Source organism: Ursus americanus, chromosome 6, assembly GCF_024610735.1.
Source record: "Ursus americanus isolate L20-20 chromosome 6, mUrsAme1.1.p, whole genome shotgun sequence".
In the NCBI taxonomy this organism is placed as follows: domain Eukaryota; kingdom Metazoa; phylum Chordata; class Mammalia; order Carnivora; family Ursidae; genus Ursus; species Ursus americanus.
This window is the reverse complement of record NC_142132.1, coordinates 43172356-43189802: the sequence shown is the minus strand read 5'-3', so window position 1 is coordinate 43189802 and position 17447 is coordinate 43172356. Positions and strand designations below refer to the sequence as shown.

Here is a 17447-nt window from a genome sequence, read left to right as displayed (position 1 = left end):
TGCCCTTCTTTACACACTTAGTTGAGGATCTAAAGTAAAATCTACTTCAGAGGTTTGTGAGGCATATGTAAGCATGTCCTCAGAATATTTTCTGGCATCCAAGGAAGAAATCCGGTTGTAGTAGAAGGCAGAGAAGGATGGTGAAGAAGAGAGAGATACCATCCATAATACTTGTTGGCAGCCATTTAGGATATGGAAAGAAACATGAAAAAAAATAGACATTTTTGGAAGAAATGAAGGGAAATAAAGGAGATGGATTTCTGATTTAGGGAGGGAAAGAAAGAGGGAAAAGAGATAAGAATGAGCTATAGGAGAAGATGCTACCTTCAGAGGAAAGTGGTAAGTGTGCTTCTGGTGAAATATTCTCATCTGAGGGACAGAATACCCAGATAAAGTGGTGAAATGGGGAACATGGAAAAGAACAACAACAGTGTGGAAGGTATCTAATCATTCGCACAAAAATAGTTGAAGTAAGACTAGGAACACTAGGAAGATGGTGATTATGTGAGGAAAGATGGTGATTATGTGAGAAGATTCATTTAAAATGTATAAACGTATAAAAGTTTATTTTTAAAGATATGACATTATTGATTTGTGTACAGGTATGTTCTTATAAATAGCATTATCTTGGACTGAATTAAATATTTTTAATCTATTTCCAATATAGTTTCAAAGCATTTAACATCAATGTTTGAAGATTTGCACATTAAGTAAATTTTAAATTTTCACAATATATGCATTTTACAGAGCCTTTATTTAAATATCTCAGATGAACTAGAGAAGCCAAAATATCAAAAAAGAAAACATTTCTAGGGGCGCCTGGGTGGCTCAGTCGTCAAGCGTCTGCCTTTGGCTCAGGTCATGGTCCCAGCGTTCTGGGATCGAGCCCTGCATCAGGCTCCCTGCTCAGTGGGAAGCCTGCTTCTCTCTCTCCCACTCCCCTTGCCTGTGTTTCTCTCTCGATGCCTCTCTCTCTGTCAAATAAATAAAATCTTAAAAAAAAAAAATTCTAGACTCAAACCATCAATTCTCTTATTATTTATCCCCTTGAATCTCACAGAAAGGATTGTAAGATGGACCCAAAGGATCTACCTGGCCTGTCACATAATGACCCACTGGATTACTCTTAAAATCGAGCGTAGGAATAAATTCTGTTGTATCAGTGGGAAAGTTGCCTACCAGTTGAAATTCAGAATATATACAATTAGATCTGTTACTAGTTTTCTCTCATATTTTAAGAACTCACTTTATTAGATAGCAAAGAGGTGAGGAAAGATGATTTTATATGCATTTAAAAATGTTCTCTTAGAATTAGTTTCTAGTAGTGAATCAAAGATTTAATCCATTTTATGGTGTATTTGATAGATATGTATGTAACTTATAAAAATTCGACAATTAGAGTATGGTCAGCATTATCGGCAATTCCTTGTGCTTAGAATTAGGTTCTCATGTCTCAGATTTACTGGATTATGCATATAGTTCAAAATATCATAGTCAAGTATGTTCCTATCATAACTATTTATAAAATAGAAAACATAAAATCGGAAAACTTTATCACAGACATATCACAGAAATCATGTCAACTGTTCATAATTTCCGAAGGAGAAGGAGTTTGCTACTTCCTAGCAGCATGCTATATGTACTATTAAAGAACTCTGCTCCCTCCCTTTTTTTTGCTTGCCTGGGAGATAAGATAAAATATTAAATGAAAGGAACATCACAACCTAAAGATTTGTCTTGAGAGGACTCTCTCTTAAGTCCTTTTTCTTTTACGCTGTACACCTTCCTGATTTGGGAGCATTATTAGTTGATTTTTATGAGAGATTAATGTGCTGATTTTAAACTTTGGTATTTCATTTTATCGCAATTGGAGAGGTGTTATATTATTACTCATATATATTCCAGAGGGAATTAAAGGATTTCTTTCTTTGTGGAGGTCTTTATTTATATTCACTATTGTTTATATATAGCATATGCCACTAGAACTATTTTTAAGTAACATGTACATATACTTTGGTGTTTAAACAAATAATTATAATGTGATCATGTAATTATTTTTAAATTGTTGATGTCTAGTCATTTTTAGATACAGACTATTGAATATGGCCTGTGTTTCAGTGAGCTAAATGCTGACAGGAGCCATCTTTGTAGCTGAGACATCACATGCTAGCCGCCTGTATTTATGACAATACAACAAGAATCCTGTTATGTGTAGCTTTACACTGATTTTTAAACAATTGTACTGTAACTTTCATGGATACATCTGAAACCACTGACTGAAAAATAGAATTGTTTTTCAAGGCTAAGAACAAATTAAATATGATGATTTTAGCAATTGAGTGACTTATCTAGTCATAAATTTTAAGGATATCTAAATCGGCACCCTCTAATACCAAATGCCAGAACTATAGAAAGCATTTTTAAAACTTCGTTTAAAGTATCCATTGAAGAAGCAAAGTTTATCTACACTGTAGTTAGAAAACAGTGGAATTTACCAAAGTTTTCTACTTTGGTAATCCATTTCATTTGTATAATACAGACTTTGATTTACTGACTTGTACATCAAGGATGTAGGCAGCACATAGATTTTACTCTTAGCAATTTAATGATCACTGAGAAATGGGTAATCCTGTTAGCTTTCAAGAAGCCACTTGATCAAATCAGTCTTTCAGGAGAAGTTAGGTGGAGATGTAGACTCAGGGTGTGGAGGGGACTTGAGTGAATGGAAGGCAGAAATCGTTAGTGATAGAGCTTCATCTCCTAGGAGAGCTCAGTGTTGTAGTGCCAAGTGCCACAGACCCTTTGGGAGCAAGAAAGACCATTCTAGGAAGCTTCCTAAACTCTCCCAGAAGAGGGAGAAATAGGCAAACTAATCATGAATCAGGAAGAGTTTCGCGTCTTCAGTGTTAAGATAAAACTCCCCCACACTCTAGCTTCAGGTGAAAACGCTCATCTGTTCTCACCTCTGCGGTAAGAAAAAGCAGCTGTTTGAGGGAAAAGCTACAAGTGTTCTGGAGGAATTGCCTCACAGTTCCTTGTCTTATCCCACACAGAGTTCACACAGTGTTTTATGTGAAGACTTGCTAGGCTTTATCTTAAGAGAAATGAAGTTGCCTCTAAAACCCTGAGTTCAGACACTTCTGTTTCTCATGTTTTCTTTTTCCTTTACTTTTTTTTTAATGTCCCACCAATTTAAAGTATAATTAGAATGTTATGCATATTATTAAACTGTATGTCAGATATCCCAGGTATGTTTTTCTACAAGTAGATTTTATTCTTCCCCCTGGGTGGAATATATTCATATGCATACCTACTGCTCTTTGTTTTATATAAAACAAAGTGTTTTAGAGAAACTACTGTGGTTTCTCTAGCAGAAAGCATCTCATATCTACCATTTCATTTTAAAAGTCATCAGAAGATTCAAAGTAGATTCAGATGAGCAAAAGGTAGTTTCTTGGCTAGAGCTTAGGGAACTTCATGAGTTCATGGCATCAACTAAGAAAGAATTATGCACTCTGTGTCCACTAGATTAGTGCTGCAGTAGAAATATAATGTGAGCTGCATATATAATGTAAATTTCCTAGTATCCAAATTAAAGTAAAAAGAAACACACAGAATTAATTTTAATAAAATAGTTTATTAACCCAGTAGTAGTGTTTAAGAATGGAATCAATAAAAAGAAGATATTGAGATTTTTTACTTTCTGAGTTTTGGTTTTTGTTTGTACTAAGTCTTTGACATTTGGGGGTGTTTTACATTTATACAGCATTTCATTTCAGACTATCCATAATTCAGTTCTGTGTGTTGGTCATTGGATTAGGCTTTAAACCTGAACTAAGTAGCAGGAATTAATGAAACCCCCCCCCCAAAAAATAGGGTACATTCCTTTAGCTTTTAAACCATAGAGCCATTTATTTGTTCATTCAGTGAAATTAGGATAGTTAATTCTATATTTCAATCCCAGTGTGCTAAGGGTTTTGGATATTAAGTCAAAGATATTGCCTGATTCTTAGTTTATGATCCTCATGAGCAGACAGCAAAGGGTAAATGAGTTGGTAGGAGAATGAGGCTGTTTCTGGACCAGAGGAAGGTGGACATGTGTTGCAGATTTGGGGACTAGACCTGGCTTTCAGATCCATCTTAAAACTGCCATCACTTGTGGTACACTTCAGGAGTGTGGCGTATTCCAGCACTCACTAATGGAACAGGTCCGTGCATCTGGGAACTTGCGTTGCTTCTGCTCTTTTTGCTGTAGATCAGGTCTCCCACCCTTTCCTTACATCTTATAAATCCTAAGTCTTCTAAGTTTCTAAGTTAAATTCTTCTCCATAAGTTGTCTATTGTTTTAGAAACACTCCCAATAGACAGGGAATCAGGGGAGGCAATACCTGCTCTTAGTGTTACTGCTTAGTGTTGCTCAGATATCTAGTATTTCTGAACTTGCCTGATCTCAGGGTTTAGTTAGTGATGTATTTTATAGCTGTTTCAGTTGTTTACTGTTGAAAGGAGTAAATAATCTTTCTTCTTTTCATACTCAGGGAAATTACCTTTAGTTTCTAAGGATGAAAATATTCTTAGACATGTTTTCTATCTCTCCCCAAGAAAATATGACCCTACCAATATAATCAGCATTTTAAATAATCTTCCTCTATATTATTATTCTAATATGCATTATGGTTTTATTCCTCTATTTTTATTTTAAATACTTATAGATTTATAAAAAGTTATTAAAATAGTACAGAAAGATTCTTTGTATGGTTCACCCAATATCCCACAATGATGACATTTTATATAAGTACAGTACAATATCAAAACCAGGAAATTGACAGTAGTATATATGTAGTTCTTTGCCATTTTATTGCTGTGTAGATTCCAGCAACAACACCATATTTAAGATGCAGAATTATTGCACCACTACAAAGTTCTGCCTTGTGTGCTGCCTTTTAATAGTCACAATCATTCCCTTCTTCCTCTACTATTCCTAATGGCAACCACTAATCTGGTTTTCCATATCTATAATTCGGTCATTTCAAGAATGCTATGTAAGTGATATTATAGTGTGTAAGATTTTGAGATTACTTTTTTCACTCAGAATAACACCTTGGAAATTCATCCAATAAGTTGTGTCTATCAATAATTTGTTCCTTTTTTATTGCCAAGTAGTATTCCATTGATACAGGTGATCCATAGTTTAACCACTTCATCCTGTCGAGGGACATTTTGATCACTCTAGTTTTTAGCTATTACAAATAAAGCTGCTTTGAGTATTTGTGTAGAGGATCTTGTGCAGATACACATTTTCATTTCTCTGGGATAAATGCCCAGTAGTGTGATTTCTGGGTCATATGACAATTCTGTTTAGTACTCAAAAGAATTCCTGAACTGTTTATCACAACTGCCAGAACAGATTCTCATCAACATTGTATGAGTGATAGTTTCTCTGCATCTTTATCAGCATTTAGTAGTGTTAATATTTTTTAATTTTAGACATTCTAAGTAAATGTATATTGATATATCGGTGTAGTTTTTATTTCTAATTCCCTAATGGCTAATAGTGTTGATGCCTTTTTGTGTTTATTTGCCATCTTCCTTGAAATATATCTTCGTGTCTTCCCATTTTCTAACTTGATTTTTTATTTTTTTACTATTGAATTTAGAGTTCTTTATATACTCCTGAGTCCTTACATAAGAGTAAGGTATATGGTTTGCAAGTATTTTCCCCCAATAGTTTGTCTTTCCATCTTCTTCACAGAGTCATTCAAGAGTAAAAGACTTTAATTTTGAAGTTCAATTTATCAATATTTTTTCTTTTATGGATTGTGGTTTTTACTTTATGTTTAAACTCTTTACCAAGGCCAAGACACTGAAAATATTGTTTTCTTCTGAGATGTTTATAGTTTACATTCTACATTTAAATCTGTGATCCACAGGGCACCTGGGTGGCTCAGTCAGTTAAGTGTCTGCCTTCTGCTCAGGTCATGGTCCCAGGGTCTTGGGATCCAGCCCCCCATTGGGCTCCCTGCTCAGTGGGGAGCCTGATCTCCCTCTCCCTCTGGTGTTCCCTCTGCTTGTTCTCTCTCTCTCTTTCTGTCAAATAAATAAATAAATAAATAAATAAATAAATAAATAAATAAAATCTTTAAAATAAATAAATAAATCTGTGATCCATTTTGAGTTAATTTTTATGTAAGATATGAGGTTTGGGTCAAGGTTCATTATTTTCCTACAAATACCCAGTTGCTTCGCACCATTTTTTAAAAAATATTATCCTTTCTCTATTAAATTACTTGTGCGTTTTTGTCAAAAGTCAGTTGACTATATACTTGTATGGATCTACTCCTGGATTTTCCATTCCATTGATCTATGTGTCTACCCCTCCACCAATACTTCACTGTCTTGATTGCTGTAAGTGTAAAAAGTCTTGAGTGATTCCTTCTACTTTTTCTGTTTCATAATTGTTTATATATTCTAATTTATTTTCTTTTCCGCGTCATTTTAGAATTAGCTTGTGTTTATCTTAAAAAAAGAAAATCTTGCCAGGATTTTGAGAGAAAATGTATTATACCTAAGTATCATTTTGGAGTTAACATCTTTAGTATGTTGCGTATTCCAATCCATGAATAAGGTATATCTCTCCATTAGTTTAAATCATTTTTAAAATTTCTTTAATCAACATTTTTAGTTTTCAGAATATGAGTTCTGCATATGCTTTCTTAGATTTATTAAGTATTTCATCATATTGAGTGATTATTTATAAATGGTATTTATTGTCTTTTAAATTTGAGTTTCATGTGTTCATTGCTGGTATTTAGAAATACAACAGACTTTTGTATATGGATCTTGTATCTTATAAACTACTAAACTCTCTTCCTAGTTCTGGGTTTTTCTTGTAGATCTAGATTTTCCGTGTGGACCATCATGTCATCTGCAAATAGGAACAATTTTCTCACTTTTTGATCTATATGTCTTTTATTTCCTTTTCTTACATTATGCCACTGGCTAGGACTTCCAATAGTATGTTGAGTAAGAATGATGAAAGTGGACATTCCTGTCATGTTCTTGATCTACGGGGGAAAGCATTCGGTCTTTCACCATTAAATAAAAATTAGCTATAGATATTTGAAAGATGCTTTTTATCAAGTTGAGAAATTTCCTTTCTATTCCTAGTTTGCAGAGAATTTTCATCATGAATGTGTGTTGGATTTTATTCAGTCATTTTGCTATACTAATATATATGAACATGTCTTTTTTTACACTTTAGCCTGTTGATTGCATTGATCATTTTTGAATCAGTCTTGTTGACCTAAACCCCCCTTGATCACAGTGTATAATTCTTTTATATATTTTTGAATTCTAATCAATAATATTTTATTAAAGCTTATTTATGTTTATATTCATGAGGAGTAATAGTCTGTTGATTTCTGGTTTTTTGTTTTATGCTATCCTTATTGGTTTTCTGTTGGGGTAATTCTAGCTTCATAAGTGAGTGGGGGAAGTATTCTTTCTTCTAGTTCTGTTTTCTGGAAGAGATTACGTAGAATTGATGTTAATTCTTTAAACATTGGTGGAATTCTCCAGTGGACCATCTAGGCCTGGAGATTTCTTTTGGGGGGAGTTTTTTTAATTGTTATAGATCTATTCAGATGATCTCTATCATCTCAGATGAGTTTTCATCGTTTGTGGTTTTGAGGAATTTGTCCATTTCTTCTCATTTGTCAAGTTTATGACTGTAGAGTTGTTTATAGTATCCCTTTCTAATGGTTGAAGGATCTGTATTGTGACCCTGTTTCATTCATGATTTTGGTAATTTGAATCATCTCTCTCATCTTTATCATTTGTAGTGTGGTTTGTCAATTTTATCAAACTTTTCAAAGAACCAACTTTTTGTTTCCTTGATTACCTCTGTTTTTCTGTGTTCAATTTCTGCAGTTTCTGCTTTTTATTGTATTCTTTTTTCTAATTACTTTTGGTTTATTTTGGTATTTTTCCCTAAATTTCTTAAGGTGACAGTTCAGCTTATTGATTTGGGTTTTTTTTTTCTCTTTTCTGTTACTGCTGTAGCTGTGTTCTACAACTTTCATTTCTTTTGTATTCAGTGTGTGTGTTTGTGTATGCATGTGTGTGTTCAATTTCGCTTGAAACTTCTTTGAACCATGAATTACATTGTTTAGTATCCAAGGGTTTGGGAATTTTTCTATCATTTTTCAGTTACTGATTTCTAATTTGATTCCATTGTGGTCAGAAAACACGTTCTGTGCTATTTTTATTCTTTTAGTTTGCTATGGTTCGTGTTGTGGCCTACATAACACTGTGGTCTGTTTTGGTAAATGTTCTATGGACTCTTGAAAAGAATGTTTATTTGGCTTTTGCTGAATGAAGTATTCTATACATGTTGACTAGATCCTGATTGTTGATGGTGTCCTTGAGTCCTTCTGTATCACTGCTGATTTTATTGTCTAGTTGTTTTATCAATTATTAAGAGAGGAGTGTTAAACTTTCCAACTGCAATTATGGATTTGGCTGTTCTTTCAGTTCTCTGAGTTTTTGTTTCTATGCATTTAGGGTCACTGTGTCTTTTTGGTAGATTGATCCTTTTATCATTTTATAAGGTCACTTTTTTGCCTGGTAATTTGCTCTGAATCCTCCTTTATTTAATATTAACATAGCAATTCTTACTTTCTTGTGATTTTTAGCATGGTATAACTTTTTCCTGTTTTACTTTAAAACAACTATATTGTTATATATAAAGTGAATTTCTTGTGTCCTGTATATGATTGGGTCATGATTCTTTATCCTCTCTGCCAGTCTGTCTAATTGGTGTCTATACATCCTTTATATTTAATGTAATTACTGATATGTTAAGTCTGCCATTTTATTTTTTGTTTTGTTTCCTCTCTTATTTGTTTCTGTTTTCTTTTTCTTGCCTTTCTGTATTTTACTTATACCTCTTAGGTATTATAGGTATTATACATAGATAACTTAGTAGTTTGCTAAGTAGAGAACCTTTCTGCCCAAAGTTCCTTTCTCTCCCCCATTTATAAGTGTCTTAAATATTTCCTATACATACATTAAGAGTGACATAAGACAATAATAGAGCCAGGGAAGGAAGCCTAGGCTCCATCGTCGGTCTTTTCTGTTGGGAATAGGGCTGGGGCTGCAGTTTTTCCTGTGGCATTTAGCAGGTCATTGTATACAGGTTTTGTGAACTGCTAAGCTACCTCTTTCCTGGTTCTTTGGCATGGTTCAGGATTTTCTTGACACTATTTCTGTTTTTGTTTTTATCTATGCCCATTGGCATTTCTGTGTGCTGGCTTCTCCATCACCTAGTCTAGGGTACGTTAGGCAGAAAAGATACCCCAAGAATTTTCTACTATGTTTGTCCTCAGATTTTCAAAGTCCCTAGCTTATCATCTTCTTAGCTTCACCTTTCAGAGTTTTTTGTTTGTTTTATATATAATGTCGAGAGTTTTTGCCTGTACTTTGCAGAAGGAAAAGGGGGAAGTGTTATCTATTCCATCTTGTGCTGAAACTGGAAGTACCACTTCTATTAAATTTTAATCAAAGTATATTTCTGTTCTGTGAAAGTCACTTACTGAAGCTATAATTGACACCAAGAAAAGTGAGAAAGCTATTATTCTCAGGGTGGTTATATTTCATAGAAGAAAAAGAGAAATATTCAAATCAACATAATGAAAAGCAGAAGAAAAATTCCCTGAGACAAATGCCCACCAAATGATGTCGATATTTATAAACAAGAATGATCATAATCAGTTCAGGTAGGATCCAGAGAAGCTTTTAGGGAATGGGTTTGAAATGGGCTTGGAAGGCATGATAGGAATTAGGTAGATGGGTGGAGAAGTGGAAGGAGACATTTAAAGTGAAGTAAGTAAAATGAGTAATATTTTTTGCCTTATTGGGCATAAGCTGAAATGACAGCTGTTCACCTGGTAATAAACGGGTGCCCCTTAGCAGGAGCAGGCAAGAGCTATTTATGTATTTATTTCACAAGGTTGTCTCTCTTTACCTCTCATGCTCAAGCCTATCCCAGAGATCATGTTTTGTTGATCTTGGGTGAGTGAAGACGGGTATCATTATTTTTGTTTCTAAAATTCTTAGGTGCTTGCAATGTGTATCCCGGCCTGATGTTATAGCTTTATCTCTAGTTAAATACAGTAACTTCATTTGTTTTTTAATAGCTTCATTTAATTCCGTTTAAATCCATAAACATTTATTTAGAGCCTGCTGTGTGTTAGGGACTGTTAGGCAAAGAAGGTAAGACATTTAACATCCTTTAAAACTCCTTCCAGGTTCTCGGTATTGTGACAGATCTTTCACTTAAATTATTTCAAAGAGCTAATGAATTATCATGAGAGACAATTTAATAAAAAGTTGATTGTTTTAGATGCTATATAAGCAGTTATAAAACTAAAGGATAACAATGATTGGAGTAGGGATAAGGACAGATATGTGAGTAACTGAATTCTAAGAACTGAAAGTGAGGATCTTCTTAGAGATGAACCATTCTGTCTTAGTCTGTTCGGGCAGCTATAATAGAACACCATAGACTGGGTGGCTTATAAACGATAGAAATCTTTTCCCCACAGTTTTGGAAGTTGGGAGGTCCAAGAGCAAAGACTCAGTGTCTGGTGAGGGCCTGCATAGACAACCATCTTCTTGTGTCCTCTCATGGTGGATGGGGCAAGACAGCTTTCTGGGTTTCTTTTATAAAGGCAAGAATCCCATTCACGAGGGCTCTACCCTCATGACCTACTCACCTCCCAAAGTCCTCACCTCCAAATACCATCACACTGGGGGAATAGGTCTCACCATATGCAATTTGGGGGGAACACAAATAATTCATTCTCTAGCACTTTCTAATCCTGCATCTTACAAATGAGGAAACTGAGGCTCAGAGAAGATCAGTGACTTTTTTAAGCTTACAGAAGATCCAAAGAAAAACAGTTCCCCTGGCCCCCAGTCAGTACTATTTTCACAAACCTCCAGAGAGAATTTATTTCTTTGAAAAGGAATCTCTGGCTGCTGGTTTAGCTTATATACAAAAATCCCCATCTGAAGGTGTCTTCACCCAGTACAGTGGGTAGAAGCTTGGCCCTGGTGAAACTATAGGAAAAGTGCACGCCCCTTCTTGGTTGAGGATTTGTTTTCTGTAAAGCTTTTGAACCAAAATATTTCTGAAACAGCAAAATAGAGTTGTATCAGGCAATATCTTTGGAGAACACTTGGGATTATCACCCTATTAAATATTTTCTAAGCTATTTTCACAAACATCTGTGGCTAAATTAGTGGAGAAAAGATAATAATTTCAAAAGATAGGATCTTTATTTACTAGGATATTCTAAAAATCATTAATTCCACATGGTTTCTGGGAGCTGTTTTTCCTCTTCATTAACATAGAAAGTGGATCATTCTGTTTTTGTTTTATAGTGAGCAGTGTAGATACGATTACTCTTAAATTTGGAGTATCTGATTATACTGAACTGAACCAAGAAATATTGAACCAGAAGTGGAAAAAAATTTTATTTGGACGAGTGTTTATGAAATCTGTAAACACCAATAAAACTACATTAGTAATTTTCTAATAAATTATTTCTATGTCAGATTAATTTGAAAAATTATGCAGACTTTCTTTTGAAAATTGAACTGGGTATGATAATGATGTACAGCTCATTTTCCTTGATGATTTTGTTAGTATTTTAATAGTTTTGTTTGTGGATATTGTTTTTGTTAGTATTTTAATAGTTTTATTTGTGGATATATTTCAGTTGGTGAGGGTGGTAGGAACAGACCTGAGACCCAGTCTGGTTCTATTTGTGAGACATTGAACAGATTTTTTTTCTTGATAACCCAGTTTTATCTGGAAAGTGAGGAAATTAAAGTAAATGCCATTGCAGATGTATTCCAATTCTGATAACCTGTTATTAAGTAAATATAAGAAGCCATAAGTTACTCATATTAAAAAGCATGCATGTTTAACCTGTGGCCTGTATGTCACATTCTTGACAGTACTCACTCTCAGAACATCCTAAGTCTTTTTAATGCTGTGTTGGTTCTGCTATCTTCAGCTAGCGTTCTTTATTTTACCTGCTAATCCTCTGAAAACCTATGATTTAAAAAGAAATAAAAAATTTTCGTATGATAGTTTTTTGTTGCCTGATTTATAATTGATACAGTTTCTGTGCTTAACACTTAAAAGTCTATCTCCCTTTTTAAATGCTTTCACTTTTTTAAAAGACTGGAATCTGCTATTTAAAAAAGAATTATATGATGATAAATGTAATGTATACCAGAAAGAATATGTATTTCATTTCTTATGCATTAACTATAAATATTAGGGGAAAATAATTTTTTAAATATATGAATAATACCTAGGTTTGAATTATGATGTATTTTTAATCATTTGAACTACATATATTAAAAAAATGAAATCTGTCTTCTTATTAACACTATTGTTGTTATTTTTTTTTAAAGTATGACTTTGGTTTCTCTATTTTTCGGTTCCCTTTTTTATTATACCTCCCTACCCTGTCTCTCTCTGCACAGGGTGGGTATTCTGCTCCCTCCTTCTCTCCTTGGCAGGGCTCCTTCCAGGGGATCCCACGGACTGTTCCGCCGCACCGCAGACAGAGTGAGTCTGTGTCTCTCACTCCTATCCTGCTCTGGCTTCCCATTCATGGTATTTCCCTTCTGCATGACCTGTCCCTCCCCCAGCACCCCATCTCCTGTCCAGAGTGACCTGCAGGCATGTGCTAAACCAGCACTCCCTGGGCTCTCTTCTCTTAATTAACCCTTCCTTTGACTGCATGTGAATAGACTTCTACTTAGAGCCTTTAGGAGAACTATCTGAAGTTAATTTCATTCTAATGCTATTTAAACCTATTGCCAGTGACCCTAGACCTACTGACATGCATCTGCCTTTAATGTATTTTCTTTTTTTGTGACCTTGAGATATATGAATAACAATTTTTTTATCTAGCTACTTCAAAAATGTACGCACTATCTGCAGTGACATGGACAGATGCATACTGTTTGAGGGAGCAGGCTTACTAGACCATTGCACATTTCTTTAAATATTTCCTAATCAAGAAGCTTTGATTGCATTTCACTGTCATCTAAAAGAAGTCTCTAATTTAATCATTTCAAGGGGTTTTTTTTAACAACTAATATGTTTTTGTAATTCATCAGCTGCTTTACAGTACAGAAGAAAATGGCTTTTGAATATGCATGGTTTACTAACATTTCTAATGATTTAGTAATTGTTTGACTTAAAAAAATTTTTGTTTACATTGAATCTGCTTTCCAAAACAGTGTTTATTATTTTATATTATGTACTTAAGTATACCTGGTAAGTTGGTTATATTTTATCTTTTTTGAAAAGTCACCCAAAAAAGCTAATATTAATGAAAAAGAGATATTACTATTGTCAATCAGTCACTTTCATGCCTCCTGCATGGATTTACCCTGATTTTTGATTCAGATCAATTTTTTCATAAATTATCTTTATCCATGTGAAGTATCAAAGGTCCCAAAGTTTTAAGCAGTTAAAATTAAGAAATGTGATTTATTCAAATAAAAATTCATTTATTGAATGAAGCAAAATTATGAGGTATCAGTATGAATTTGAGACAAGGTTTGAGGTTTATTTATTTATTTTTTTAGCTATTATGCCTCTGCTTCCCTTGTGTGTTTTTTGTTTAAAAGAAAATGGAATAGAAAGTTTGTATAGGTGTTTATGTCAAATTATTTAGTAGCAAGTTAATTTCTTTAGTGGAAGCAATGAGAAGAGGGATTCTTCCTTCTCCTCTTCTTCCTTTTCCATCCCCTACCACTTCTGTAGGCCTCCTTTTTACTTCTCTTGTCTTCAAGTACTTCTCTTTCCTTTCTGTATTTAAGTATTCGTAGCACATAAGAAATTACTTTAAAACGCTAGTGAACTAATCCGACTTTCAAAGGGCAGCTATAACGTAATAATATATTTTTAGGCTTGTAGCTAGTAAATTGCATGGTTTGACAGGTTCACCTCAGATTAACATCCCTTCCTTGAATTTACTATAGCTCCCTTTTAGTTCCTATCCTCTTACCCTACCGTTCTTCTCCCTCGTTTTCCTTCCCTTCAGCTAGCTATAATGTGGAATTGAAGTTTAAGTTAATTATGTCATATTGAAAACAAAGATTTATGTTTATTTTTATTTATTTATTTTTTTAAAAAAGATTTTATTTATTTATTTGACAGAGATAGAGACAGCCAGCGAGAGAGGGAACACAAGCAGGGGGAGTGGGAGAGGAAGAAGCAGGCTCATAGCGGAGGAGCCCGATGTGGGGCTCGATCCCACAACGCCGGGATCACGCCCTGAGCTGAAGGCAGACGCTTAACCGCTGTGCCACCCAGGCGCCCCTATGTTTATTTTTAAAACATGTTTCTTAGAAACACTCATTTCACTAGTTTCTTATTTGCAAAGCTTTAGACTTTTCTTGTCCCTCCCTTGAGTCATTGGCCCTCCATTTTTAAATGTTTCTCCCTTCTTTCCTCTTGGGTTAGAGCTGCCTTTTCCATTTCCCAACTGTGAAGAAGCACTGTCTTGCAACACTATCAAGATCTTTCTGGCTTTTGTAGATCAAACTTCCTTCTCCTCATCTTTAAATTAGTAAGGAGAAAGTTTTTGTTCTCTAGAGTATAGATGTGTTAGCCACCTATCAGAAGATAATACATATTGGAGTCTTTTCTTGAGTAGGTTCTAGACAGCTTACATAGCTAAGAGAACTGGCCCTGGAACTTGATGATTGAGACTTGTAGGACCCTGTTTGTGGAAAGTGATAATTAGATGGCTTATTAATGGCTTTTTGATACCTCTTATTGAGTGGGGAAGGTTCCTTTAGAGGAAAAACATGTTCTGAACTACTACACTACTTTGGATTTACGCTGAGAACAGCCAAAGCAGTTTACTAATAAAATTATTATTATTTTAATTTTTTAAAGATATTTTAAATTTCTCTAAAATATAGAATTTTTATAGAATATAAAATATAGAATTATATGTAAATTATCTAAAATACAGAAATTTAATTTTTTAAAGAATATTTTTAATTTTTCTAAAATATAGAAAGGGGGCACCTGGGTGGCTCAGTCAGTTTAGCATCTGCTTTCAGCTCAGGTCATGATCCTGGGACCCCGGGATCGAATTCTACATCAAGCTCCCTGCTCAGTGGGGAGTCTGCTTCTCCCTCTCCCTCTGCCCCTCCCCTTGCTCATGTATGCACGTGCTCTCTCTCTCAAATAAATAAATAAAATCTTTTAAAAATATATAGAAAAGAAAGGTATGGAGTCCAGTGGTTTTCATAGGGTTTGGAATAGATCTCCCCCTTCCTACACTGAACTTATATTTAGTAAAATAATATTTGTCTCCATGTTTAGTTAGTATGTGATTCCTAGGGCTGATTTTTGGAGAGGTTAATTCTGTAAGTGATGGTAGATAGTTGAGAGAGTTCTTCTTTATTATAATCTGTTTCATTAATAAATTCTTTTCGAGGCCCTCTTGAACATCAACATAAGTGAACTGACTTTTCTTCTAAATGCAAAAGTCAGGCAGGCTTCAGTAAGGACAATCTGGTTTTGTTTTTGTTTTTAATTTATAGGAATGGTAGACCTTCCAGCATTATGAGATAGCCTGTTCTGGATATGTGAAGAGTGAAATAATTAATGTTTACAGGGAGTGCTTAGCTTTGGTCACTTAGGAAAGCTGCATTGGCCAAGGATGTTCTTGCTGAATTTAAGAATATCTCTAGAAGAATGGAGAAAAAAGGAAAATCCTGGTTTTTACATATTTTTCTTTTTGTCAGGAAATTGTGACTTCCATTTCTTTTCTTGAGTATATTACTAGTCTCAACTTGCTTGTCTTCCAGTTTCAAATTGAATTTTTCTCTGGTCTAGTAGAAAATACCTACCTTTGGACATAGAAGGGGTCTTCTTGTTGTCCTGACTTCAGCTTTTGTCTAAATTGACTTAACTAACATTAGTTTAGTCTTTTTGATTTCCAATGTATAAAATTAGGAATGATAAATAACCTACCTCATAGTAGGAAAATTTAATAAAGGTAATTGCTTTTGGCAAGTAAAAAGCCCTAATAGTAATCTCAAGTCGCACTTCTTGTCAGAGCATATACTTTTAGGAGGACTTGACTTTTCAAAAAGTGTATTTTGAAGTAATACCTATTTCTTGTCATGCCTAAAAAGACTTTTAAATTTGCTCTTTAACACCTTGATTGGAAGAATTTAGAAATCTTACCAACCTTTACCTTTAATGTGCAGTAACTTAGGTGAGACAAAATTGTTTTTAAACAACAAAAATAATATAAGTGCACCTACCTATGTCTTAATAGCTTGGCAGTTTCTTGATATAGCATTAGCATTGCCTGATTTCTAAATTTATATTATAATAAATAACTATTCCACCCAGAATTACATTAAGGATGATGATTACATTGTCTTATATCCTCCTCCTTCTCTTATAACCCTCAGGGGATGTTTCACAAACCTTTTTGACAAATGACACTTAAAATTCATTTTATATCACAGCCCAGTGTGTATTTACTAAATGAAACTATGTACTTAACAGCCCAACAAACATGTGAGTGTGTTTAAAATTCAGATAAAAGTTGAATGAAATAGTACTTTCTCTTAGAACATATAATACTCTCATATTTTCTTAATTTTTTGTTTTACTTTTTTCACATAGTATCATTATATCAACATTTTCAATATAGTAAATATTTCTTAAAAGCACCATTTTAATGGGTACATGATAATACATTATTGTGTGGCTGTACTATAATTAATCTTTTCCTGTTGTTGGCATTGATGTTTCCATTTTTCCCTATTAAATAGAGATATCCTTGCAATGCCATTTATCCTTGTGTATATATCAGTTTCACCGTCTCTCTTAGATAGATTACTGGAAGGATGTTGCTTAATCAGAGGGTTGTGCACTTTCTGAAAACACTTGATGTGTATTGTTGAGCTGCCAAACATGTTCATAAGGTGTACATTAATGTGGCTCAAGCTGATTGGCTCTACCATGTGACTGTAATCAATTTTGTATGTAAGGGTAGCATTAGCTTCAGTGCTTTAATGAGAAATTAGCTCTGGGAGTGACTTTTCATAAAAATAAAATATTTTCAGTGAAATGGAAACTAGGGTAACTCAGTAAAAACTGAACAAATAATATAGAATATGACACTCTGTCCATTTTTGTAGCTAATTTCAAGTGCTGTTTATGTTAGTCATTGGTTAATTGACTGGAAATGTGCATTAAACTCATGGTCCAGGGGGCTGCCCCATAAACTAGTTTCTCTGGGCACTTTGTAATTATGAGAAACACAGCAATTGATGTTTTCTGCATAAGACTTTTATAACAACCTGCTCTGTAGATTGAA

At 34.1% G+C, this 17447-nt stretch overlaps 1 protein-coding gene across 5 annotated transcripts in view; it reads left to right on the top strand.

Moving 5' to 3' along the window:
- The window catches only part of CCSER2 (coiled-coil serine rich protein 2), a 186406-nt gene that overhangs the window by 156020 nt on the left and 12939 nt on the right, over positions 1-17447 (top strand). Inside the window, exon 10 of one of the 5 annotated variants that reach the window (XM_045783494.2) lies at positions 12562-12646. The exons of 3 other annotated variants lie outside the window; for them this stretch is intronic. In XM_045783494.2, the coding sequence (XP_045639450.1) occupies positions 12562-12646 (85 nt within the window). Of the gene's footprint in view, positions 1-12561; positions 12695-17447 lie in introns of all 5 variants that reach the window. One more of the 5 variants, XM_045783493.2, reaches the window with a different exon arrangement.